The sequence below is a fragment of the Serinus canaria genome, chromosome 5, assembly GCF_022539315.1.
Source record: "Serinus canaria isolate serCan28SL12 chromosome 5, serCan2020, whole genome shotgun sequence".
NCBI lineage: Eukaryota > Metazoa > Chordata > Aves > Passeriformes > Fringillidae > Serinus > Serinus canaria.
This window is the reverse complement of record NC_066319.1, coordinates 56525861-56552566: the sequence shown is the minus strand read 5'-3', so window position 1 is coordinate 56552566 and position 26706 is coordinate 56525861. Positions and strand designations below refer to the sequence as shown.

At 42.0% G+C, this 26706-nt stretch overlaps 3 protein-coding genes across 7 annotated transcripts in view; 2 read left to right on the top strand and 1 right to left on the bottom strand.

Annotated features, from left to right (window-relative positions):
* MNAT1 (MNAT1 component of CDK activating kinase) overlaps positions 1–1204 on the top strand; it is a 118872-nt gene extending 117668 nt beyond the window's left edge. The window contains exon 8 of the mRNA XM_009101658.4: positions 47–1204. Within this exon, the coding sequence (XP_009099906.1) occupies positions 47–167 (121 nt within the window). The 3' untranslated portion in view covers positions 168–1204. The remainder of the gene's footprint in view (positions 1–46) is intronic.
* Positions 1205–3201: 1997 nt separating this feature from the next.
* Positions 3202–9247, bottom strand: TRMT5 (tRNA methyltransferase 5). Of its 3 annotated transcripts, none has more exons than XM_018907117.3 (6): positions 9160–9181; positions 8623–8677; positions 6982–7631; positions 6555–6679; positions 4468–5122; positions 3202–3470 (listed from the first exon to the last, which is right to left on the bottom strand). In XM_018907117.3, the coding sequence occupies exons 3-6, from the start codon at positions 7538–7540 to the stop codon at positions 3406–3408; spliced, it is 1404 nt and encodes a 467-aa protein (XP_018762662.3). In that variant the 5' UTR covers positions 7541–7631; positions 8623–8677; positions 9160–9181; the 3' UTR covers positions 3202–3405. The 3 variants fall into 3 exon arrangements, with proteins under 3 accessions (XP_018762662.3, XP_030095900.2, XP_030095901.2); XM_030240040.2 differs by having other exon boundaries at positions 8546–8677; positions 9160–9179; XM_030240041.2 differs by lacking the exon at positions 8623–8677 and having other exon boundaries at positions 9160–9247.
* A 134-nt stretch (positions 9248–9381) lies between these two features.
* The window catches only part of SLC38A6 (solute carrier family 38 member 6), a 37899-nt gene continuing 20574 nt past the window's right edge, over positions 9382–26706 (top strand). The window contains exons 1-5 of one of the 3 annotated variants that reach the window (XM_018907118.3): positions 9382–9534; positions 10058–10179; positions 10898–10971; positions 15043–15095; positions 17949–17988. In XM_018907118.3, coding sequence (XP_018762663.2) covers positions 9382–9534; positions 10058–10179; positions 10898–10971; positions 15043–15095; positions 17949–17988 — 442 coding nt within the window. Of the gene's footprint in view, positions 9541–9671; positions 9936–10057; positions 10180–10897; positions 10972–15042; positions 15096–17948; positions 17989–26706 lie in introns of those variants that run through there. The other 2 variants (XM_050975159.1, XM_030240042.2) reach the window with 2 other exon arrangements.

Here is a 26706-nt window from a genome sequence, read left to right as displayed (position 1 = left end):
TTGGTGTGTTTGCTCTGCTCTGAAATGACGCTGCTCTTCGCTGCAGGTACCTCGCCCACGTTCGAGCCGCCTCCCCGCAGGACCTGGCTGGGGGCTACACGTCCTCCCTGGCTTGTCACCGGGCCCTGCAGGACGCTTTCAGCGGGCTCTTCTGGCACCCCAGCTAGCCAGGGAGCAGCAGCCTGTGACCAAGGGACACCCAGCGGGGCCAGGATCGCTGCCGCCTGCACCGGCCGGGCTGCACTCGCTGCTCTGTCTGTGCCCCTCTCTGCTGCAAACTCGGCTGCGTTCAAGTGTTACAGGGAAAAACCAAACCCCCTCTGCAGCGGAGCTCTGTAAAATCGTAGATACATTCTTGTGGAAGGGGAAACTCGTTAGTCATGTGGCACTTTGCTGAGGGAGGCTGAAGCAATAAGCCACATCTAATGGAAGATGTGAATAACTGAGCTGTGTACGTTTGAGGCTTAAAGAAATACACTTGTAAATTTTTTTTTAAATAAAGCCAGACTTTAATAAAGTTTGTGGTTTTACTCTTATTGCAGGGTTTTATTTGCACAAGCATTTAAATGCCATTTTGATTATAACATTTAGTGTCAATATTCAAGCCTGCATTTTCTTCCCATAAAACTAGTTTTCCCAGTTTAGACAAGTGGGTTTTTCCTCCTGCCAGCTGGATGAGACAAGAAACTCTGGAAATATGCTGACACAGCTCTTGTGTGGGATCCTTCCTCTGTGTGTCACTTGGTTCTTACCTTTGCTTGGAAAAAAAGCTTTAGCTCAAGGTCTTTCAGCTGAGGTGCTCTAGAAGCAATCTAAGAAATGTCAGTACAAGGCAGAGTCACTGAAGTAGTCACAATTGTGGGGTTCCCTTTTGGGGTTTGTTTGTTTTGCTTTTGTATGTCTGCTTTTTTCTGTTTATCTCCATTTGCAACTTTTCTGTCATAAACTCAGGAGCTTCCTTAGGTGGGAACATCCCTTTGGCTTTGGGGATGGTCCCTGCCACCTGATGTGATCCTTTTTGTATTCCTTTCCTGCTCCTTGTGATGGAGCCTTGACCGAGTGCAGGAGGTGGGAACCTGCTCAGGACAGCCACCTTGGCTGTGTTTTATAGGCCACCTGCTCATAGCTACTGAATCCTGCTCTGAGGAGTGCACTGGATGGATGTATTTTTTCTATGCTGTAATAAAGGGATGAATGAGATCTATTCCAGACTTGGTGTTTTCTTTTTAAAGAAAATGGGGGGAGATGGCAAAATTCCCATTGCCCTTTGAAATCCCCTTGGTTGTGCCCAGAACAACTGCTGACAAGGAATGTTGCAGAAGGCAGAGGTAAGGAGATCAGACCCTTCCCTCCTCTATTCTCCTTTCTCTCCTCTCCCAGGCTCACCCAGACTGGCAAAGATGCACCTCACCACTGATCTCTTCATAGTCACTTTATAAAGCCCAAGGTCATGCCCTAATGAATGCAGAAGTGCATATGCATATTAATATTTATAATTTCAATACACCCATTAACTTGTGTGTAGCTTGGCTGTTATTTATTATGTCATTTCTTGTACACAGAACTGGCAACTGCACAGAAAGCTGGAAAACCCCTGGTTATGAGCATAGTGATGTATCTGCTAGACTGGTATTTGAACTGAAGTTATGCTGCTGGAATAACATTGGCATTCAGTACTTCAGGGAAAAAAATTTTACCAGTTCAAATCCTTCCCTGTCCTGGGACACAGTAGTGAAAATCAGCATTGCATATTTTACAGGCTTGGCCCAGAAATGGTGATCAAAGCCTGATTTGGGTTGGTTCAGTGGTGCCAAGCCCTAAATTTGGGCTGTGGAGCAATGTGAAGTCACAGGGACCTGCAGTCTGTCAGGCAGGGATCCCAGGGTGGCTGCACCATTCCAGAGTGGTGGAGTGATTGCCTTATCACTCCAGCAGTGTTTGTGGGGGGCCCTGGAGAACAGGAGCTGCCTTCAGATGTTTAAGGAAAGGGGGAGGGCAGCAGCTGGAGAGCAGCAGAGGTGTCAGGAAACGGGACAGGCAGCGGAGCACAGCAGCAGGGCTGGGCCAGAATCCCAGCACAGCCGTGCCTGGGAGGAGAGCGCTCAGGCTGGAGCTGCAGGGCCGGGTGCTGAAGGGCTGAGGAGTGCTGGGGCTCAGTGCAGGCCAGGGAGGGATCAGGATACCCGGGTGAGCCAGGACAGCCTCCCTGGGGATGGATAAATGAGATCCTGCAGGAACCTGCCTGTGAGGGCTTGCTCCAAACGCCGCCTGCGTGGCCAAGGGAAGGAAAGGCCGTCACACAGAGCCACCAGCAAAACAAATCCGTGGCCCTTGGTGGTGTTTGGGTGAGAACCAAAAATGCTGCAGGATGCAGGCTCAGGGCTGGGGCCACAGCAGCAGGGCCAGGAGGGTGACAGACATCTGGTTGCTGGGCGTAGCTCAGAGCCTGGGCTGAGGGAAAATATCTGAAACTGAGAGGGCGAGCCGAGTTCTCCAGCCAAACAAACTATTTGTGGTTGACATTGCCCAACAATAGTTTGGATGGGTAAGAAAAGGAAATCAAAGGCAGAGGCTTTTCAAATCCCTGCAGAATACAAGCAGCCAGCCAGAAAGATCATCCAGGGACTGCAGCAGGGGAGCAGGCAGAGGTGGGGAGAGCTGGGAGAGGGCAGAGGCACAAAAGCCATGGGAGGACACGGTTTCAGGAGGACAGAACTGTTTTTCAGGTGCTGGTTTCAGCCTGGAACTGCAATGAGAGCATGAACTTATCTGCAAACATGCAAAAGACATTAAAGTCTTTCTGGCTCTAACCATGGGCAAACACAAAGTCAGGAGTCAACTAATCCCTAACTAAATCTTGGTGTTAAAAATAATTTTTTACTCAAAACCTCAGGTTGTTGGGCTATTTGGCCCTTTTTGTATCTCAGGTTAAGCTTTTGAAAGGTTACCTTGCTTACACAAGAGCTGTTTGTGCATCTGCTAGCCATAATCCAATATTCTGAAACCAAAACACATCTGTCAGGGAGAATCCAGGGCAGGGGTTGTTATCAGTCACCTTCTTAGACCTGACAAGACATGAAACTCTGTTCTCCCCACAACTTGCACATTATCGAAATGCTACAGCAGAAAACTACACCAGGCCCTGCCACTGAGTTAGCACAGGGCATGAAACAATAGAGAGCAGAGAAGTACCAAAACACATTTATTTTAAGAGAATAAAGTTTTAATTTTTTGTATAGCAATTTCAATTGATCCCACAATAAGAAAAGGTGACTGCAGGAAACAAGGCTCCCAAAAGAAAACTGCAGCTCAATGGAAACACAGCTCTGCTCCTTATAACTCTGTTAACAGAGGCACTCCAAATACCCCTTACAAAAGCTAAGATAGTCACCATAGCTCTGGTCTTCAACTCAGTACCTTCTCTTCTGAAGAATCTTGGCTGGTACAGAGACGTTTTGAGGCTGGTTTTGCTGGAAAAGGTTAGAAAAAGTAAGTTATTTAATGTACAGTAAATAGACTGACCTACCACAAGCTCTGGAAAAGGGAGCTCTGTTAAGGGATTTAACAGGAAGAGATGAGAGTTAAAATCAGGATTAACAGTCACAAATTAAAACTCTTAGAGCAATAATGGGGGGTCTTTACTGAATGCCAAAAAAGACTTTGCAAAAACCTGTATGGAGCTACATTTCAGTGCAATCTGACAACAGCATAAAAATAAGTTTCATGGCATTAAAGCTTTATAAAAACCTCCTTTCCTCCAGTTCATGTAACTGCAGATGAGAGCCTCCCTCTGCTCCCTTTGTCATGGAGTGCAAAGCCCACTATCATTGAAACCAACCAGTTTCTTAAATGAACAATTATAAACAAACAAAACCAAACAAAAACACAAACAACCAAATCCAGCACTGAAGATCTCCAGGGTATCTGTGTCTCAGTTAAACTCAATCAAGTACAGAACCAATTCTGAGTCTGTGTGAGCATAAGGAGAAGGTCAGAGCTGGGAGCAGTCCCTTGGAAGTGCACTGATCTGGGCAAGAACACAGCTCCAGTTCGGAAGGGCTGAGCTAACAGAGATGTGTGCTTGGCATTAGATCACAGAGCCACCGAATATCCTGCACTGGAAGGGCCCACAAGGATCACTGAGTCCCCATCCTCCCTCAGCCTTAACCTGAGGCATAAAGGTCTGGTTTATGGCCTGTGGGGTGATCCTGTCCAGTCCACCATTTTTCTGGGGAGGCTCATGCTGGGATCAGAGGAGCAGGCTGCTGTTAGCAAGGCGAGGAAGCCCTGCAGCTGCTGCACACATGCAGGCACTCGGTCCTGCCGGCCACCTCTGTGCTCAGCACCACAGCCACGCCACTGTCACACGCCCGGGGTGGCCCACAGCGCTGAGCAGGTGTGACCAGCCCAAGGCAGCACAAGGTGCAGCCTGAAATCCCAATGCCACATAGGAGGTTTGCTCCTTACCTTCATCAGGGCAGGGCCTCTTGTAGAGCACATCTGCTGGGATCTGGAAACTGAGGCACAGCATCTCCTTGTTGGGCGCCACGTTCCTGACCGGGAAAGTGGAGCAGCGCCCAGCCAAGGAGGTTCCCAGCACAGCTTCTGCTCGCTCCTGAATGTCTCTGGCTGGATCGCTGTGTTTCGAGAACCCATAGCAGTGCACAGTGGGAAGGCCAGCAGGGCTGCAGGGCTCCCCGACCAAGAGATGCCTGAAAACATCCAGGAACTCCACAGCCAGAGCTGGCAGATTCATCACTATGTGGAACGCAGCTTTGTGCTCTTCCCCCGGGAGCGGGAGCTCTTTGCTGAGCTCCTCCCTCACCGGCCCCCGCAGGAAGTCCCTGCCGTCCATGTTGAACGCCTTCACCTTGGTGTGCACTTTGTTGAGCCTGCAGTTGTGCAGGAGCCAGGCGTAGGACTCGGGGTTGAGGTCGTTGGCAAACACTCGGCACTTCCTCTTGGCCGCTGGGATGGCGAAAGGGCCGATACCAGCAAAGACGTCGAAGAGAACATCGCCGGCCCTGAGCAGCCCCACTATGCGGCCGTGCTCGGTGGACAGGCGTGGGTTCCAGTACACTTTGGAGAAGTCCAGTTCGTAGGAAATGTTATTTTCTTTGACCTGGAAGTCCAAGACATTTGGTTAAGCCTCTGTGTTCAAATGCCAGGCAGATTTAAGCATTATCACTGATTAGGAAAATTCAAACCCAAGGTGCCTTATCGAAGGGTAACATGTCCCAATGGTAGCATATGTGAATCTTAAATAAACAGATCAACTGAGGAATCAAATAAACAGATCTTAAATCTTTACCAGATCAACTCATTCGAAACAGCCAGGTCCCCAGTATCAATCCTGATGGCTGGCTTTATGCAGGTCTCAATCACCAGGTGGAAATAAAGCAGCAACTTAAAATGACCCTACAAAAATCTGAGGGTTTTCAAGAGCTTTGTGGCTGGCTGACAGCTCCTTTATTGAAAGCAGACCTTGGAAAGATGCCTCAAGCCCTCCTTTGTGAAGTGCACACAGTAAATAAGTGTCTGAGAATGATAGGCCCAAGAACAGGAACTGTCAGCCAAATTCAAAGCCACTGGGAGCCAGTTTTGCAGCTTGAAAAATACTGTATTTCATCTCCCAAGGTGACAGAGTCTGGAAGCTGATCCAAACCCAAGCTTTGGGATGACCACTATCTCAAGAACAGACCAGAAAAGGAACAGTATTTATTCAGATGAGAATGGGATGCAAGCTAATACTCTCTTTGCACCAGCATGTGGAATTGTCTGATTCCAAAGTACAGTAACTTGGGATCCAGATCACCACATCGTTTGCTTTGCCAGAAAGAAACACCCTCAAGTGTCTCTGCAGCTCCGTGCTGTGCCAGGTGTGCGGTGACACCATCTGCATAATATTCAATTGTCACTGCTGCCTTGACAATCCAATGGCCTTCTCTCAGCATGAACAGGATGTTCCACCAAGCTATTCAACTTTTTATTTGGTAATCTCATGTTTTCTCCTTTGAAAGTATAAAGCTGCTAACAGATAAGAGAAAATATTTCTGTGGAAGCAGTGGCCAAGTTTCCATTTACAGACAAGAAACCCTATGTGAAGAACACTTGGCAGTTACACAGTGATTGCACCTGATAAATGTCAGAGCAGAGGAGACAGGAGATTTGTCTTGCTGCTGACAGGAGAGGAAAAAGGCAAAGGCAAAATGTTGCCTAAGATGCAAAGTTGGTGAGACAGAAATTTCTGTACCACCCACTGTACAAGGCTTGGTGAAATTAGGAAACTGGATTTTCTTAGATCAAATCCACATCATTAAATCTAGGCTGTGACTTGGAAGAATACATGCCTTCCTGATCTCTGTGGCTGAGTTTGCCCTTGGCAGACCAGGACAAAGTAATGCAGAAGTAACAGCCAACCCTTGGGCTCAGGTGCCAGTAAGGGCACTGTGCACAGGAACGGTCTCAGCAGCATCCCAGCTCACACCTCTCCAGAAGATTCCTTTGGGGTTTAGCACATTAAATTTAAAACACCATGGGGGAAAGGCTTGTACCTTGGTCACCAGGTTGTTCTCTCCAGCAAGCACTTCCATTTCAAAATTCCTGTATGTGCTGTCAATAATATTGGTTTTATTCACTACACAGGTGATTCCTGGATTCTTGTCCATTAAAACCTGGCCTGAAAGAGAGGGTGGGAGATAATTATGATTAAGGGACCAGGACCTTTCAATGTTCTACAATAGCCACAACAAACCTGCTGTTTACAGGTAAATTAACAAAAGTGTGTGTTGGAACAACCTCCCTCTAATGACTCGTGGCTGCAGCTGTGCCCTTTCCAAGGCACACACTTCACCCTGGCCCAGGGCTCAGTGCAGTGAGAGCACCACACTGTGAGAGGAGGGAACTGCCCCTCAGTACAGTAACTTTTTAACAATATACAAATGACACAAACTCCTTCCTGAGAGGAGCTGTTTCGCCTACCAATCAAGTGTCTGTAGGGCAGCTGGTGATCCCTGAGATTCAAATGAGCAATGTGGCCAACACGGCTGAACCCAGAGGTGACCTCTTGGCCCTCGGGAAGGACGGCTCGCAGGATCTCCTCCGATTTGAAATTCTCATAGCTCAGCTCCAGGTGGTACTTGCACACCTCAGGAAGGACATTGAGCTGTCTCAGGACCTGCTGCTCCGACTCTCCTAATGAGAATTCCAGTACTTTATGAGGATCCAGGATAACAAACCTACTGTCCTCATCTTCTGGATCCTCCACCACCCGCTTGAGGCCGGGGCGCTGCAGTACAGATTGTTTCAGGGACTTCAGCACACTATGCACAATTTCTTTCTTGACTTTAAGAGCTGGAACAACCAGTGTCCTTTTGAAAGCCTCTCTGTTGAGCAGTGTCATCCCACGCACTCCAGGATGTGGCAAATACAGTTCTGGATTAGTTTTATCCTCCACGGTTTCGGGCATTGTGAACAAAGTATTTTTTTTAACTACTACAAAGAGCCCAGGTATTCTGCCAGAATGTTGTGCCAATAGCATCCAAACTGCTGGAAATGATGTATTTGATGCAGCTGTCCTAAAATGATTAGTTTTCAGTAGTCTGGCACAGTATCCCAATCTCCACAAAGTCCTAGAAGAGAAATTATTCATTTTATAGACATTATGTAATCATTCCATTTAAAAGGCTGCAAATCACATGGATTTGCTGTTCTCTTAAACCAGAGTTTCCATCTGTACCAAACAATCCACAATAGTTTAGTAAAGCTCTTTATTATGAAATATATGCTGCAAATTTGTTATTTTGCAAATGTACTTTTAGACTCAAATGTTAACTGACTTCAAGCAGCGAAATAATCCCCTCCTGCCAAAAAACAATGACCTCTCTTTGTTCTAATAAATGTGATATTAATCTCAGTAAGCCAAATGGAAAGATTTCTACTGTCTTGATCCTACTCCTGTTGGATCCCTCTTGTGTCTGTTAAAATTCATTACCAAGCAGTGGTTGCTAGAAAACAGTTATTAGCAACAGTGGTCATGATCACTCTTTGGTGATTTCTGCCTCCCATGCTCTGTAAGATCTTTGCTCCATGAGGTGCATGCCAGAAAGGTCATTAATTAAATGCAATGTCCCCTTTAAGGTCCAAAGGAGCATCAGGAATGTCTGCTCCTGCCACTGAGCCCCAATTCATCTACGGGATGGAAACTTGAAAAGTGGCTTCACACTTCTCTAAATGGTTTCCTCCACTAGACACAAACCAAAAGGGCCAAATTTTCTGCCTTGGCACTGGCTGCTCCAAGATAGGAGCCAACGGTTTAGGAGGTGCTGGAGGCTGGCATTCCTCCTGACTTTTTTAAAAGCTTGTTTTGAGAGAGAGGCTCTGCAGGGAAATTGGTTCTCCTGCCTGCCTCCCTCAGCCCTGCCCAGGGTAACAACAGGCTGTGTGCTCTGTCCTTCACAAACCTGCCGTGCCCAAACCCTGCCGAGGCTGGTCCTGCTCCCATCCCTGTCCCGCCCCAACCCCAGCTCCTGGCCGCACTCCGTACCTGTCCCAGGCCGCCCATCTCCCTAAGCCAGGCTTTTGGCAGAGCACACCACCTGAAAGGCACACGGCATTGCTCACCCTGCAGCACAGGAGATATCCCTCAGCCGGAGGCCTCAGCATCCCCGTGCTTTTCCTGGGGGTGGAAATGGGTGGTGTGGGTCTCAGAGAATCGAACCGGCTGGAAAAAACTCTTGGGATCATCGATTCGAACTGTGACCGAGCACCCACCACCGTGGCACAGGGTGCCTCGCCCCATCTTTCCTTAAGCACCTCCAGGACAGTGACTCCACTTTGCCGGACATCGTTCCAATGTCTGATCACCTTTTCTGTGACGAAATGTTTTCTAATGTCCAAACTAAGCCTTCCCTAGCGCAACCTGGGGCCATGTCCTCTCATCCTGTCGCTTCTCGGTACTGGATTAAACCCACAAGTCAGAGCCTCCCGCAACGCTGGATCTGGCTGGAGGCCACTGCCGCTACCTTCCCAAGGCACCCATGGAGAGACACTATCGCTTCCCTCAGGACCACGATCCCCGATTATCCCGTTCTCCCCTCAGGGAATGCTCAGGGAATGTTCTCCCCCCGCTCATCCCCCCCGCGCCGCCCCCACCCTCACCTCATGCCAGGCCCCGAGCGCCGCGCGCGCGCGCGTCATCGCCCCTGCGCCGGGCTGGGCGGGGCCGGGAGGTGACCACGCCCATAATGCCCCGCCCCTCCATGGTCCCTCAGCTGGGCGGGCACGGGGTGCAACGGCCCCGCCCCTCACTCGTGGGCCCGTCCCCCGGTTGGCCCCGCCCCCGGCGCTCCCCTCGGAGGCGCTCGGCGGGCGCGGGGGGCGATGGCGGCGGCGCCGCCTTGGGGGTCAGGCCTGGTCCGGCCCCTGCCCGCCCGCGGCTGGTACCTGTCCGCCCGCGAGCGGCCGGAGGAGGACGACGAGGACGAGGAGGAGGACCGGGAGACTGCTCCGCTGCTGCCGCCGCCGCCGGGCAGCGTGCGTGTGAGGGGCGGCGGGGAGGGAGCGCCCTGAGGGGGCTGCGCTGGGCGCTGAGGGGAGGCTCGGGGAGCGCGGGTTCAAAGGGCGGGCGGGACGGGGCTGTGAGGGGCGGCTCCGCGGTGACAGCACCAGGGAGGGGAGAATCACCTGGAGGAGGGGGGAATGAGTCTCTGGTCCCATGGCTGCTCCTGATCCCTTCGCTTCCCTGCCTGCTGAGTGCTGGAAGTGCTGCCGTGGGCCCTGCTGGAGCACGCAGGGACCGCCTGCTCCCAGTCCCGAATCCTGCTGTGCTCGTTCTGCGCTCTGCCCTCGCTGTGCTCCAGGGCTGTGGGCGTCTGGAGATGCTCCCGGGGCGGCATCGTGTGTGCTCAAGGGTTTGCGTCGTTTCAGAATGAGAAGTGAGATTTTAGATTAGAGGAGGAGAAGTTGATTGTTGCCTCCTCCCTTGAATTTCATTTTAGGAAAGATCAAAAGACTTCTTTCACTAATTGTACTTTTTTTTTTCCTGTCCTTTTCACAGAGTTCTTCAAGTCATGGTTCTTCCTTTGCTTTCTCAGTGTTTAACTTAATGAATGCAATCATGGGCAGCGGGATACTTGGCTTATCCTATGCCATGGCCAACACAGGGATCATGGGGTTTAGGTAAGTTTTCAGTTTTTACATATACTCATTTTTAAACTAACCTTGTAGGTTTGAATTGAACGAAACTTGATTACTGACACTCCTGTACAAATCTGAGGAAGAAATAAATAGCTTGTGCCTTTCAGAATTGTTGATTAATATCTTCCCCTTTTTGATTTAGTCATTCAGATCTGACCTATTATAAATCCTACCCAGATGTTGCATTAAATTGCCACAGGGTGGCAATTTCTTGGCCATTACTCCTAATAGATTGATATTTTCATTTCAAAACTTTGATCTCCTTTAGCTCCAAGAATAGGCCTTATGGAACAGGATGGATATGTAGCTGAAAACTCTGAATCAACTTGTGCTTTTGTTTCCACTTTATCTTGTTGCAAATGCTGACCTGTGGGTAATGGGGCCAAAGTCACTGAGATTGTCACTTTGTCCATTTCCTAATGGTAATAAATATTCCATTGGTTTCTCTTAACTGGGGGATGTGTGTTTGTGTATAAGTGCACACACAAACTCCCATGGTTATGGCCATTCTGTAATCCACACATCAGGGCAACTTGGCAAATATTGGGAAGATCAGAAACCACGTGAACCATAGTCAGCAGATAAAAGCTAAAAAATGAGGAAATCCTGTAGCTTAGTTCTTGCAAGAGTAGCATTCTTAAAGCTCGAAAGTGCATTGTACTGTAAAAGTGCTTAATTGTGAATATTTTGTGGTTTTTAGCATCTTGCTGCTGATTGTTGCCAGCCTTGCTTCTTACTCTGTGTTTCTCCTGCTCAGTATGTGCACTCAGACTGGTAAGTGAAAAGGATTTATGTGACAGTGAGCTCTGAAGTATTTCCTCAGTTTTATCACAGAGACATGACCCAGTATAAAGATTGCAGTTAGCAGTGGTGTCTGATTGACTGACCTTAAAATATTTACTGTTTTAACAATTAATATCTGCCATTTAAAAACAGTATTTTGAGTCTTTTTGTGCAAAGCCAATGCCAAACTGACTGGTTTCTAAATTTTTTAATATTTTTTTTCCAAATGCCTCTCTTATCTTTCCAGAGAGATCCTGTATTTCTGCAGCAAAATTATTTTGGTGCTGGCTGAACTTCTCTACTTCAGTGTGTGCGTTTTGCTTTCAATGAATGCTTAAGAGCCATAAAATAGCAGCCTTTCATTCTCCTAGAAGTTGTGCATATGTTTTTGTCCATGGTTTGAAACCTTTCAGGTTTTTCAGTCATATTGGATTATCATTATTCTCATGGTGCTTTGTACATGCAGCTTATAGAGCATTTTTGATGCTGAATGAGAAGTTATGGTGCAGCCCTTGGAAACTGCACTGCTTTGAGACAGTTCAAACAACCCATTCTAATAATCTGCAGTCAAATCTGCTCCTGTTTTAATTCCTGCTTCTTTTAATTGCTGCTGAAACAACTGAGTCTTTACTTGACTTCTGCTACACAAAGATCATGTTACAGCAGGAAGTCTCCCTGCTTGTTTCCCTCTCATCTGTTTTCCTCTCTTTTCAAAGGTGGTGGGAGAAAACTTCTGCCTCTTTCCTCGTTGGCTTTGTTTTCTTTAGCTGCCTTTGGTCTCTCAGATGATGCTTCCTGATTCTTTTTAGATCTGCTGCTCCTGTCCTCACCTGTTGAGTGATCTTCTTCATACATTCTTAAAAAACACCCCTCAGAGGTAGGGTTCCTTTTATGGTTGGTATTGTTGGCTGCTTGATGATTTGAAATTGAGTCTTTGGTAATTTTTTTTCTACTTTTGGAGTGCTGCTTATTAGAAAGGAGTCAGAACCTGAAACATGAAGCTAGAGAGGTACATGAGAAGCAAAAAAAAAAAGGAGAGACTTCAGGTAATTTTAATGGCCTTTTAAACCTCTTACTTCAGGCTGAAAAGTTCTGTATTTTATGGGCAGTAAGTGGCATTAAGCTGTTGTCTAGTAAAAAAAATGGATTCTTTCAAAAGAATTATGATGAGGGGGAGAACTAAGGATTTAAGTTTATTGAAGCTAGAAGAGTTTGGATGTTCTGAACTCAGATGCCTGATAGAAATGAAGGGTTTAACTCCTCAGTTCTTGTCCAAAGGCAGGAGTCCACCTCAGGAAAGCATTTTTGAAATGCATGCAGCTGAAGTGTCAGGATGAAGAATTCCTCTAGTCTGAAGCTAATAATTAGTTATCACCTAATGCTGGCAGGTAGGACTTGCGCCAGAGCTATGTCTGTATAACTTTGCTGGATTTATGACCTCTTGTGTTTTGATTTTTTAAAATAAGATTTGAGATTATATTTCCTATAATTCCTGTCAGCTATTGAAGTAATTAAATGTTAGATAGCATTCAAAGTTTTTCCTTGGAACACTGTCTTTAAAAAGTGAGAAATAAAACCTTTGTACCTTGACAAAGTAAAATCTCTGTACATGTTTGATTCCAAAGTACTTAATTAAACTTCTTCTTTAAAAAATCTATATTAATTTGTAAACAGTGTTAGAGTATTAAACTTAATCCATGGGAGAAAAACTGGAAGGAAATTTTAGTATTTTTTTATATTAAAAACAAGCTAGAAAAAATTAAAAGGTGGTGAAGAGAAACTGTTGCAAGTGTTTTTAAACTATTATTTAGGGAAGAGATGACCTATAAAACACCTTTTGAAAAGAAAGCACTAATACTAATTCCCTTTTAAACAGAGGCCAGGATTTATTAAGCACAGGCATTTTAGTTGCAGTTCAAAAATAAAGAAGTGTCTCCAGTTACTCATTTATGTTGGTCTGGACTTTGACAAAATCAAGTGATTTGTGTAGACCAAAAGGCTTAGCAAAAAAAAATATTGCCAAGTGTCAAGTGTTGAGTTGAGATTAGTTTAGTCAGTGTTTGTCCTGGTGTTGATTCAGTATGACCTGTGTTGTTTTGGGCTGATAAAGGCTAAGCTTACTCTGTAAAGCAGAAGAATTGGGAATTTAAGTGGGATGCACTTTGAAGTTTTGTAGCTGTTATTTCCTTTTCATTTTAGGGGTCAGTCACAAATATTGCTGGTACTACACTTGCCCCTTCACATTTAAAGGGATAATTTCCACAGAGTGTTAATAACATGATAAAAAATAAGCTATTCAGGCAGAACTTACTTATCTTTATATAAATTGCACTAAATATTTTGTTCCATGTATTCTTGAAATTACAGAAGTAATGAGATCAAATGATAGAGCTTCCCAGTGTTCACAAGACTAAACTGATGACAGAAACAGTTACTACAGAAAATACTCTTAAGGTTTCACATTGCTCTTTTGGAATTTTGTGGAAAATTTTGTTCTCTTTGCTCAGAACTCCTCATACATATGTGTGGTGTATATTTATTACCACGTGGTAAAATCAATTTGCTCTTAAATATGTTTTCTATTTTTCTGATTTTTTTTAATGGCAATGAAGATGGCTACCTAAAATGCCTTTTTTTTTCCTTGTGATTAGCTACTTTATAAATGGAAATTAGGAAAAACACAGGGTAAATCTAGTAAGACATATTTTTTGTTAAATTATATTTGTTAGACACAGTTCCAGGTTTATGCTGAGCACTGACTCTGGCCCATTTAATTTTTTTATTTCTTTTATATTGTCATAGTGTGCTGATGTCTGTAGTAGAGCAGAAGGGGAAACATTTCCCTTGAGAAAATCATATGAGAAAATCCATGAATTTCTGTTGGTTTTGGTTTCTGTTTATTTTTGGTTTGTTCTTTTCCCCTCGGGGGTACTGATCTGATTCTGTGCAGAACTTCAATGAAATAAAACCACCTAAGCTTGGGCAAGTCTGAGGCTCCAGTGCTGTTATCTGATCTGTGTGAGGTGCCTGTGTCTCCCATGCCTTGTGTCATTTACTCAGAGGATGGAGCTTCACTCAGGTGTGAAAAGCTCAGCTTGCACAGCTAGGCACTCATTAAAGCTGTGGCAAGAGCAGGAGCAGTGTCCTACCAAACAGAACCAAGGCAGAGAAACCAAGTGTCCTGACAACAGAATTGTGTGGGTTTGAGATTAATTTTACCCTCTGAAGTATTCACAGGTGTTTTATTATATCCCAAGAAATGAGTGGTGTTTCTCAGAAAACTTTCATCTTTTTGATACTGCTTGAATTTCTAATAACAAAATACAGAGTAACAATGAGAGGCTTTAATATGACGTCCTTCTCTCTGAGAAGGGATTGTTTTGAGTTACCAGCAATAATAGAAGTGAGCTTCAGCTAAACCCCAGCAAAATTATACAGGAAACCACAGGCTGTTTTCATGTAATTATCCAAGTGGGGTGCAGGTAAGGGCAGGATTTTTGTTTTGCTTTGGGTTTTCTTTTAGGTTTTTTTAATAATAGGTTTTAGCTAAAGAAGGTGTTTACCTTCAGCTCTCTTGAAAATAGATAGGGCCTAGTTCTTAAAAGCTGGAAAGATGGTAATGTTTATATTTGTACAAAGATGAAAATGCATCCTCTGTTGTCATCCTAATTTTAAAAAAATGCTCTTTTAAGAAATAAAAAATACAAAAATATCTTATATCTAATTGTTAATGCTAATTTCATAATTCTTTACCCACAAAGAAAATCTCTGGGAGAAGGCAATTTGCCATTAATGTACTAGTATTATATTTTAAATACTGAAACTGCAAATACTAAATTGAGTTTCTGAAGAGTCTCTGAATGTTTGAAAATATAGCTGTATTTTGTAGCAGGAGTACAGGTGAATATAAAAGCCATTTTGTAAGTAAAAAAGTGCTATGAAATATTATTTTAATTCTGAATTTTGTTAATTTAATAAGGGGAAAAGGGACCAAAAATAGAGCCTTCAATCTTTTCAAGTTAGAGATATTTTAGCTCTTTTCTTTTTTTCCCATACCAACAGCTGTCACTTCTTATGAAGACCTTGGTCTTTTTGCATTTGGATCAACTGGAAGGGTGAGTGTTAGTTTTTACCTGTTCTTCTTCTTGGTCTCGTGCTTCTGATATGCAAATGGTCTTTGCATAATAAAGAAATAGAAATGAAATTAATAGTATATTACTAACACCATGGTATGCTGAAAAATCCATTGTAGCCTGAAGCTTTTCACTTGGTTTCAGTTTGTGTGTCTGCTCTGTGGAAGCCCAACTTCAGTTAAATTTACACTCCTTAAATGCAAGATTTGGTGCTGCTTTCCTGTCAGAGTGTTCACTTTCAGCTGTCTGTACAAATGTGCTCACTGGCATTGTTGCTCAAGGTTCAGATTGGATACAGTCCTGCCTGTGTTGTAAAAGTGTTAAGAGACAGGAAAGGGATGGATTTGCTGTTGGTGTTTCAGCATTTCATAGGGATCTAAGATAAGGGATGGCTTTTCATGTCATTTCCACAACAGGAACATCTATGAGTGCATATAATGCATGGTATTTGTTTAATAAGCTCTTCACGTGAATGTTTCTTACTTGTTTTATCTCATGATTATAAAAACCCACAAAACCCCCAAAAAACCAAACCAACAAACAAAAGCAGCAAACCAAAACCTCCATCAAACATAGCCATTTCTAATACAAGAGTAATCAAAATGTTAACTATTATACTTTTGGTGGTGTATTCTGAATCTCTCTTTCCCAACAGTGAAGTTACTGCCTGTGAATACTGCACATTTAATGTTATGAATTCTGTGCTCTGAGTTCAGTTACACTTTACTGAAAGCAGGTTTATTACCCCACACAAGTGTGATTTTAATGTTGTACTGAAACAAGGCAAACTTTTAAAATCAGTTTACCTTAACAGGCTAGAGATTGCTTTCTTTTATCTAAATGTCAGTGAGAATTAAACCTGAGCTATCAGGTATTTGTAAGGCTTCCATTAGCATTAATGAGCAGATGAGTGTAGTCTGAGGATCAATATTTATTGACCAAATTAACAAGTGATCAACCTCAAGAGATAATAAACTTTGATAATAGCAAGGAATAAGACACAGTTATTTTTTTACAGGAGCTGTTCTGTACATATTAACCATGAGCCAGTACTTGAAAAAGTCTCAGAAATGTAGAGCTTAAGAAGAAACTAAAATGTGACTTGCCTTTGCCCTGAAGCAGGGCTGAACATACATAAACCATTCTTGGCAGATGCTTATCTAATCTATTATTTAAAAGCTGAAGTGAAGGAGATTTCACAGCTTCACATCATAGTCAATGTGTGTATTTTGTATTTTTTTTTAAATTCTTCTTAATATACTGTTTCATTGTTTCCATTTTAAGTAATCCATGCTGAAAATGACCTGGCCTTTTATTTTCAGTGTGCATGGAGAGCACTGGAATATTTCTGTGGTGGGATGCTGTTCTTATGATAAAATAATCAAAGTTCACCAAGCTTTCCTGGTGAACTGCTGTTTTCTGGAACAGTTGTCTTTGTCACTTGAAACATCTTTGATATTTATACATTTTTCTTAAAACTTGCCTGCCAGACAGGCTTTGCTGCTTCTGAGTGTGTCATCTCAGACAGTTTTCTCTTTGCAATCCAGTAACTCTTAAGTCTTGTATTTGAGGTCTGCTTCCTGAATGCCTTGCTTTTAACTGATCTTGTTGATTTTTAGGCTTTTCTACTTCACCACAACCATTCTTAATTCTCATCTGTCCCTGAATAGTTCTCACTTCAGTCAGGCACAAAGACTTTTTTTTTTTTTCTTTTTTTCTCTGCAGCAGTACTTAGTTCTCCCTCACCCAGGGGATGATACTGCCAGGCCAGTGTAGAGCCTTGCTTTAACTGGCAGCTTGGTTTGAGTAAATTACTGGTTAATTACTCTTGAACTAGAGCAATTAGTCAGGTTTATCTTCCTGACTTACAATTTCCTTTCAAATGTATTTTTTTGTAAGAATGGAAATATTCTGCTGTTGGAAGATTACTGATTCTCCCTTTCCAAAGGTGTGAACTATTTGTTTCCATCTATGGCAAATTCCAAGATATCATTTTTTTTTCTTCCTTTCCTTGGTGAGTTTTGAATTGACTTTGAATTAATTTAAATATGAAATTATTTTTTTCAAAAATCCAAATTTGTATTTCTTCTCATTGCTGTAGCTTAATTTTTTTCCAAGTTGACTTAATGGCAGCATTCATTTAGGAAATGTCCTATATCAAGAAGGGCAGTGGGTAGAAAGAAAACTGAAGCTCATGATCATGGTATTTTACAGCTGAACTCAAAAGAAAACATTGGAAAAACTTTATAGCCACTTTTAGGTTTTTTTTTTCAGTTGGAGATTTTTTTTTTTTTTTAATCCAGACAAGTTTTTTAATAGCCTGTGATCAGTTTTGCTTCCATATCAGTCCAGTGTGAATAATCTCAAGTGCTAAGGAGAAGTCTATCTGGTTTACAAGTTTTAAAAAACAATGACATCCTGACAGAAATATTCAGGAGTAAGGAAGTATAGTACAAATCTCTGCTGTCTTCTCAGAGATAAATTATAATTTTCATTTGTATTCACCTGATACCAGTTAGAATGCACTTATATTTTCAGTGATTTAAAAACCTTCTCTTGTGCACAACAGGCTTCACTGTAGAATTACTCTTGCTTTGTCTCAGAATAAAAATGTGATATTTTCAGGAAGAGTTTTGTTTCCATGTTCATTTTAGATTGTGCTGGTTTCCATGTGTTAAACTCCTCACTAAGGAGAAGATTCCCTTCCTTTCAGGACTTGTTATCACTGCTACATCTGGTGTGTTTAAGATAATGCACATGTGGTTTATGCCTGCTCTAGACAGATGATTTTAGTTATCCTTCTTACCCTTTCTAAAGAAATCAATTTTTTTATAGGTCCTTGTTGCAACTACAATAATTATCCAGAATATTGGAGGTAAGAGACTTCATATGCTCAGTATTGAATCTGTGACAGGCTTCAAAGCTCATGAGCACCAAAGGCAATAATTAAAGTGTTTTTAAGAAACTGATTAAAAGGACAGAAAACTTAAGGGAAAGGCTTTTGTGATGGTGCTGAGCAAAAAGGCTGTAGTTGTGGGATAGATGGGGGAATTTTGGGGGTTGGATTCTCTGCCTGCTGCTGCATCCCAGGATGTGGAGCACATCCTTTAGAGCTGCACTGCTCATTGACAGGAGCTCAGGAAGAAGCATCTCCTCTCTGCTCTTCTGTAATTGTATCTGGTAGCTGCATCTTATCAGATCATGTGTTTTGGGTTTTGCTGTTGGAACCTGCTTATGCATTTTAGTGATTTGTGCAGCAAGTGAATGTTTACTTAGCTATGATGTTTCATGTGTTTTGCATTAATGGGAGTTTCTTTTTTTAGCTCATAACTTGTTTTCTTGGGGGAGTTTATCTTCCTGACTTACATCATGTGGGCTGTCCCCTTCCACTGTTGGTTATTTTGTTTTCCTTGGTACATGGCATAATAAAATACTCCCTGGTTTTGTGCTTGGACTCTTCCTCTTCCTCACATACTTGACAGTCACTAAATATTTAGAAATTATTTTTCTGAAAGTAGAACAGTTTGAAGTCTAAAAGAACAATTTTAATTTTTCTTTTGTTGTAAATGTTTTGGATGCTTTCTTTTAAAGGAGGGAATTATCTGAAAGCTCCCTCCTCTGTTCCCTACCACCATGGGATACCCATATTCACATACATCAACAGAAGGAAACAGCATCCCAGTGCTGTTCTTCTTTCCTTTAAGATTACCTGTCAAGTCCAGATAATTCAATGATTGCTGTTTTTTGTCACTAAGTACCTAAAACTAGAGAAAGTAACTGTGTTTTCATTATAAACATGGAATATTTTCTTATACTAAAAGTTCCAATATAATAAAAGCTTCCCAAATGAAATGGCTATAAAAATCCAAGCATTAATTTTAGACAGGAGTGACCATAGCAATTCCAAGATTAAGGACTGTTTATTCATACAGGTTTTAGAGGATGTTCTGTAGCAATGAACAAATCTTTTCATTTCCTTTCCCATTTGAGTGCACCTCTAAATAAACAGTACAAGAGAAGGAGGGATACGCAGAGCAGGTTCTGGAGATTCTGGGATCATGTACAAGACTCTGTTGTCAAAGGAAATATGAGTCTCAATTCTTCCTCATCACAGTTCATAACTTCCTCAGTGCCATTTTAATAAAATTCAGCTCAGTAACTCTAGAGCCCCAAACCAGTGCATGCTGGATGCTTCAGTCCAAGTCCCCCATGTCAGGACCAGCTCTGAAGGTGACTGTGCCTAAGGCTGACAGGCTCCTAAAAAAAATAAGATATGAAAAGTTCTCTTCATTTCTCACACAGCTTTGACTCTTAAAGAACTGCATGGAAAGAAAAGAATTTTCCTTGTCTTTCTGGTCCTTCTGCAGATTTTACATGGGAGAACTGTGGAGTGTAGTTTGTCCTGACTGGGATCCATGCTGGGCTAAAGTGTAAAACCTGGGCTCTGCCTGTCCTGCTGGTTTGCTGTGTTCCCCTCTTTCTGTTTTTCTGTCTGGCTGAAAGAACCAGGAGCACAGTGCCTGTTGGGCAGACATCCAGACTCTGTCAACATCTTTGATTTCAGAGGAAGGCTAAAAATAAAATTGTTTTGTATTACCTCTTCCATCATCAGACCTGGGTGCATTGCATCACACAGTATCTTATTTCAGAAGTGATTAGAGAGCATGAGATAATGAAAGATGGCTTGTGATTAAGCAACTTTACCAGGGTTATTGTCACTATCTGCATCTAGTCTGGGCTTTTTTTAAAGTTTGCTCTGATCCCTTCTAAAAATAGCCTAAGTGCAGAAGTGATTTACGTTAATTTGTGGTGGAGAGAGCGTTTTAGTAATAATTTTAATAGTTTTGCTTTCCAATTTGTTATCTTTGTGTTTTTTTAAAAGAAAGCCTAATGTGCAAATTTGAATTTGACATCCTAATTGCATACACTCAGGGATTTGTGTAGATAGGGGAATTGATTTTTTTTCTATTACTGGGATACCTAAGGGAAAAAGTAAACATTTTTGTACAGCTGCAGGAAAGCGCTGCTTGGTCAAATTAAGGTTCAAGTTTTCAAGTACATTGTCTGGAATTTTAACATGCACCTCTAGCATGAGTATTCAGCCTTTTCTGTACATTTTTAACTGACCCTTGGAAGGCATTTAATTAATCCACGTAACACAAATCAAAAATCCATTAAAGTACCAAGTTTAACTAAGGATGCACCAGGATACTGAGTTGACTTTTCAATATCCAAATGTAAATTAGAATAATTTTAATACCCTAACTCAAAAGATTATAGAATATGAGCTTAGAGTGACTAAACTTGGAGAACCTTTGCCTTGCTTTACTTATAATGAGTATGTTCTTGTAATATAGGTATTTGTTAATGAGGATAAACAAAAGATTGAATGGGATGGCCAGTGCTACTAATTGTTACGTTCCATTTCTCAGTTTTTTGACCCAATCCAGCAGCCCTTTAATGTAAACAACCACGTGAACTGCCTTGTTCCTGACAGGGCTGCTTGGTGTGTGGGTGCAAAGAGCACATGAAAAAGGGAACTGTCAAACTGCACTTCCCAGGCTGCTCAGGTTTGTTCATCTGCTCCTCCCAACCCCTTCCTGTCACACACATCCTACTCTGGACTGATCTTCCCTATGTCCATTTCTCACCTGCTGTGAAGAAGAGGATCTTGAAGGCTCCCAGACGATGTCAGGTGCCTTCAAAGAAGGGAGAGAGCCCTTGAGGAATTGCAGTCCTGGAGGCACACAAGGAAGGAGGGAGACTGCTGCTGGAAATGCTGAGTTCCATGGTTCTGCTGGCTCTTCATGTCATCCTTCCCAGGAGCAGCTGGAGTTGGATGCGTTCCCTGCTATTGTTTAATGGTGTTGTGCTTCTAGGAAGTGATGGATGAGGCACAGTGGGCCAAAGCTGTGGCTGGGAATCACAGAGCCCTTCCCTCTCCCCACCAGAAAAGTTTTGGGAGCTTCCTAGGTCCTTTCTGAAGCAGGGGAGGAAGGAGAGCAGCAATTTCTCCTTTCAGAGTTGTCCTTTCTGTGGATGTGACTGAAAAGGAGGACAGCCCACAGCCATGAGAAAATCTTTAGGACTCCTAAAACATGTGTAATAAAGTTAGAGAAGGGCTGATTTTGAGCAAGGCTGGTGGAAAAATGGAGACAAACACAATAAAGTATTGCACAAGAGCAGCTCTCAGCCCGTTGCCAGCACTAACAAATGCCAGCACTGAGGTTAGCAGGAAGCATGTGGAGTTTTGCAGCGTGCTTCCCAGGCTGGGGCTTCCATCAGATGAAGGTCACTGCTGCTGAGATTGGCTGGGCCCAGAGGGCCTGGTGGCTGTGATGCACACAAACATCAGTTCAGACTGCTGAGAGCAGGGTTTTAATAATTTAAAATTTACCAACAGTGGGATGAAGTGCTGCAGTACAACCTGTGGTACCACCATGTAGCTTAGGTGGCCTCTGTGAGGATTTTTGCAATATATATTTTTTCAGCTTCTTCAGATAACCTGCCTTGGTTTGTCCCCAGGTTGCCATTGCAGTCATTCTTTGGAACTAAACTTTCCAGACAGTTATCTTGCTTTTACAAAGAATTATTTATTTTCTTACATAAATATGGCTTAATTCAATGTAATTTCTATAACTGGTGCTTCTTGCTTTTTGTTTCCGTATTCTGGAGTTAAGGTGTCCTCAAAGGTACACACTTTTTTTGTTAGAATCAGTGATGAGGAGAAAAGCTCATTCAGTGTGCCTGGAGGGATTTTTATCCCCAGCACTGCCAGAATGCTGCAGGCAGTGGCTGGGAGCGACAGGATTCCTTCCAATGGGTGATGCTGCTCTGTAGATTTTATGGCCTGTTAATACAGCCAAGGTGACAGACAATACACAGAGACCCTGCTGCGAGTGTGAGACACCCTAAATAACTATTTACAATCGCGTGCTTCGTATTTTTCAAGCTTCCCGGAATCAATGGAGAGGCGTAGCTGTGCGAAGCTGAAATTTCAAAGAAGCAGCACCACCCTCTGCTGGCCTGGGCTGCCTTCCCGGGAGAGCTGCCGGCAGCCCGGCGCCTCGGGAGCCTCCAGCTTCTCCTGCTGGATTCCACATCCCCCTCCCCTTTGTTTTTCTGAGGTAAACAGTGAAATATTTATTTTAGCTTCCCCCCCTTCCCCATGTAAATATATAAAAATATATATAATCGTGCTTTCTGTGAGTGCCTGCTTAGAGGTGCTGTGCTGTGCAGAGATGAAAAAACTCCTCTTTTTATCAAGCTAAGTGGGCATTTTTTAATTGCAAATTATTTTCTCTTGTGGTTTTTCTTTTTTTCTTTCTCCCCCCTTCCCAGGTTCATCCATTCTGCAGTTTGCAAAATTTGATTCCAATTTAAATAAAGCAAATATTTTTTCAGACTGAGGGGGCAGATGGGAATAACCTTTTTGTAATCAGCGAGAACAATACTCCAGAAGCTTTGAAAATGAAGGATCAGTGCAAATCATGGTGGAATAAAATAAAATACAGCTTTTATCATGCTGAGACCTGCATCCTTAATACCTTAAGAAATTACTGAGCTTCCTTTAAGTATGGGAAATCTAATTCTGTTTTCAAACAAACTCAAATGTTTGTTTTCACAGCATGGTTTACTTTTGACCTGAAAGCCTAATTATCCTGACTGATTCAAAGTGAGGATTTCCAGTGCAGAGCTGCCTTAATTAAGGGCAGGTTTGTCAGCTCCTGTACTAATTTAACAATTGATGACCCATGCTTCTGTGTTTTCCTATTGCAGTGAATGGAAGGTTTGTAAAGAATATTAAGCTTTCTTTAAATACTAGAAATAAAAATGACAGAAATACCAGCCTGCAGCTGTGCTACAGAATGGAATATGTGATGAGCTATGTAGGAAATTTTCTATTCTTTAGCATAAATACACATTTATAACTAAGGAAGTTTTACCAAAATCAATCTGCTCCCTGTGTTTTCCATGTACAGTGAGAAGGATTTTTAGTTTGCTTTTTTTAAGCTTGCCATAGGTAAGTTCCAGACTCATTCAGGTAAAAGTTAAAGACAGAAGGAAAAGGAAGCAGGGGAACGGAAATTCATCAGGATGAGTCTCCATAATAGAAGGACAAGGAAAGAAATTGACAACCTGTTTGAGTTCTTGGAATTTCTCTATATGAACAAGGATTACATCTTCTGTCACACACTCCATTCTACATCTGTATTTAAAACCAAAGAAATTATCCCAACATTCTTTTTTAAAGCTTCCACTAAAAGGACATAATAAAACCAGTAATTGCCTTTCTTCTCCTGGGGGAAGTTTGGAGGGGAACTTGTTTCCATCTTTGCACAGTGCTTAAAAATGCAAGACATATTTACAGGGCTCTGATACCATCATCTACAGTGGCAGATGAGAAGAAGCTAACCAGAAGAGTCAGAAATGAAATTATTTAATGGGATTTTAAATTCTATGTTTACTTAAAAGTTTATTGTACATTCTCTGACATCCTTGGTTGACATTGTGGAATCTAGCACTTGGTCTCTTTTTGGGTAGGATAATAAGAAAAAGTTACACTTTTTTCTTTTAACCAAGCAACCACACACATATTTTAAGTTTGGGCTACCTCAGAAGAGGTATTTTGAGGACTATTTAAAAAACAACCTTTTCTCTAGCAACTGTTTTTTCAGATAGGGGTGCATATGGCCAGTGCTAAACAATACTGGTAGCACAGCACAGACATTCTGAATAATGTATGCATGCTGTGTGTATTTATAGTCACAGCTCATGCTGGCACTGCAGGCTGTAGTAATGGAAGTGTAAAGTAATTATTCTATTTTATATCTTAATAAACTTTTTGTTTTTTCTGTCAAAGAGCTAATACCAAGTTTTCAGATCATGGCAAAGTGATAGATATCTTAAGAGCAATATTTCTTATTGCTTTCAACACAGTGTAAGTGTACAGAATCATAAACTAATAACATAATTATGATTTCTGGTGAGTTCTGGTGTGTCAAGGCCTGTTGGGGAGTTCAGATCTGTTCTCCATCAAGTAGCTCTAGGTGCATACTGAAATACTGAAAATTGCCTCAAACTAACATAATACATGCAAATTCAGAACCTGAAAATTAGCAAGTGACCGTGGGAAGGTTGCTCACATAGTTATGGTTCAGCCCTTGTGGAATCCCCCTATTGCTGCAGCTTCAGAGCAGACCATTGCAGAGGGTTTGTTCTGCAGGAAAGCTGTGTACCTCAGTGCTGGAATGGGTGTCTCATGTCAGTATTTCAGGGTAAATCAGAGCACAAGGATGTTGTGCTTTTTGTTGTGTTCTCTTATGTCACAGCTCAGCCTGTGGCTGTGTAATCTCTTCCTTCCATGGAACATCGAGGTTGCCAAGAGGAGCTGAAGTTTCATTTGTGCAACACAACCTGAGTCAGGGAAGTGAGGTACAGATTGTTATTTGAGGCAAAGGATACCTGACTTTTTGTCTGTCTCATTCTATGCTCTCAGTTCCTCAAGTAGAAAAAGACTGGCACAATGTTTTAGCTTTTCCTGTTTTAGTTTCATCTTTAAAAAAACAAACAAACCAGCCACATTCTTTGCTCACTCTGTAGTGTGTTGCAGAGTTACACAGTGGTTTGTGTCTTCATGCCAAGTAAAGTTACAAGGAGTTGTTTCTCCTGAGGAGAATTAAAACTGTGTTTGCAAATGAACTAAAAGCAGAATTTGGCTTTTTAAAACTGTATTAAGTATGGGTATCCTGCTCAGATTCCTGCACAAGATTCAGGTCTTGTTGAAGCAAAAACCAACATCCTGATGTTTATATTAAATATTTTTTTACCTAGGATTCCAACATCAAGATATAAATAAAATTATTTAATATTCATTATTCATCTTGTAGTACAAACAAGAGAATATAAAAAATCCTACTATATGAGATTGTTTCCCATATGCCCAGAGGAAGGAAGAAAGATGCACACAAATGTTCAACATGCACTAGATCTTGGTGCAGGACTGGCTCCCTCCTTAGGAGTGGAATTCAGTGAAATAGGACTCCTCTCAAAAACAAAGAGTGAGCAACAAAGGATAAGTGATCAAGTGATTAGCCAGAGGCTGATAGGAATGCAAGGGCAGAGTGACAGATTGCATATTGGAGGAAATCTGATCTGGAAATTAATTTGAAGGTTTCTGCAGTGTAGACTGCAAAAGAACTAGTTTTGAAATCTTTCTGAAGGACATAAATATATGAAAATTCTGCATTGCTTGTGTATAAAGTAGTGTATCATACAGGAGAGAAGGCTAATGGATAAATAAGGTTGAATTGCAGTTTAGAGGAATTTTCCTTTCTCTCCTCTCCCACTTAGTTTTTTTAAATATTAGAATGAAATATGCAGCTGCCTGCAACTTAGCATGAGAAATTGGGTTAATTTCCTTACAAATTCTAGTGACTTAGAAATATGCATGCTGTAATTTTCTCTGGTTGAAAATGCTCTCTGTTGTAGGAGAGTAAATCAGGACAGCAGCTAAATACCTCAGCACACAAAATCAACAGCTACATGTCACTAAATATTCATAAATATTGGGAAAAAAACAGAGCTTTTAATTATGAAGAAGTGAATATTATTATTTACTGACTTACCAAATGGTTTTAATTTAACCTTGTGGTAGGCAGATGTCATTGTGTTAATAGAATTCACTCTCTTTATTGGGACCGCCTTACTCTTTATTCAGAATTTAACAGTAAGTGCTATAGTACAGCAGTGTCTGAGTCCACACATCTTTTCTTTTAAGATTCAAAAAGGTCCTTAAATAAAAAAACCCACACAAACTTATTCAAATATCAGCTTATGAAGGTTTGCCTTTTCAAAATGTAATGTTTTAATTTTAAAGCATGAATAAATGCACCATGGTAAAATTCTAAAGAATTACTAAATACAGAACAGTAAAATTTGAGTACAACAGATGAGTTTTTGTCAGGGATTGAATGTAACTAAACTTTTACTGACACATTACTAAAATTACTTGCTGCTGCAGGATGGAAATTAGTTTCACTTAGGCTTTGATGCTTGTTGAAGCTGTTTGTAAAGCTTGATTTTTTGAGCCATTCTCTGTTGGTTACATAAAAAAGCAACATGAACAGTATGTGAAGGAATCACACTAGTATAAATTGGGATTTAAAAACCCTCTCATTCCTTCCTTTGGTCACAGTATTTAGTGAAGGAGAAAAGTGGCACTGTGAAGGAGCTTTTGGATTGCTTTCTGCTGAATAGAATTAAAACCACTTAATTTCAAGTCAATAATCCTGTAAGAGTAGCTAATAATTTCTCTTCTGCTTCACAGTTCCTGTACAATTTTGCACTTGATATTATTGTTGGGATTTTGTTGGTGATGGATTTGTCATGAGAAGCCGGGATCTGTCACTGATAATCCTCTTAGCTCTAAGGACCAAACCTTGCAGTATAGAAAAAATCCCTTTCAAGTCCTATACTTGTGTTTGAATTTCTGTCTTGTATTTATTTAGTACAACAGCAATTGAACAACTATGAAAACCAAGTCTTTAAAAACCCAATTGTATTGAGAGAAACAAATATTATTTACTCTCAT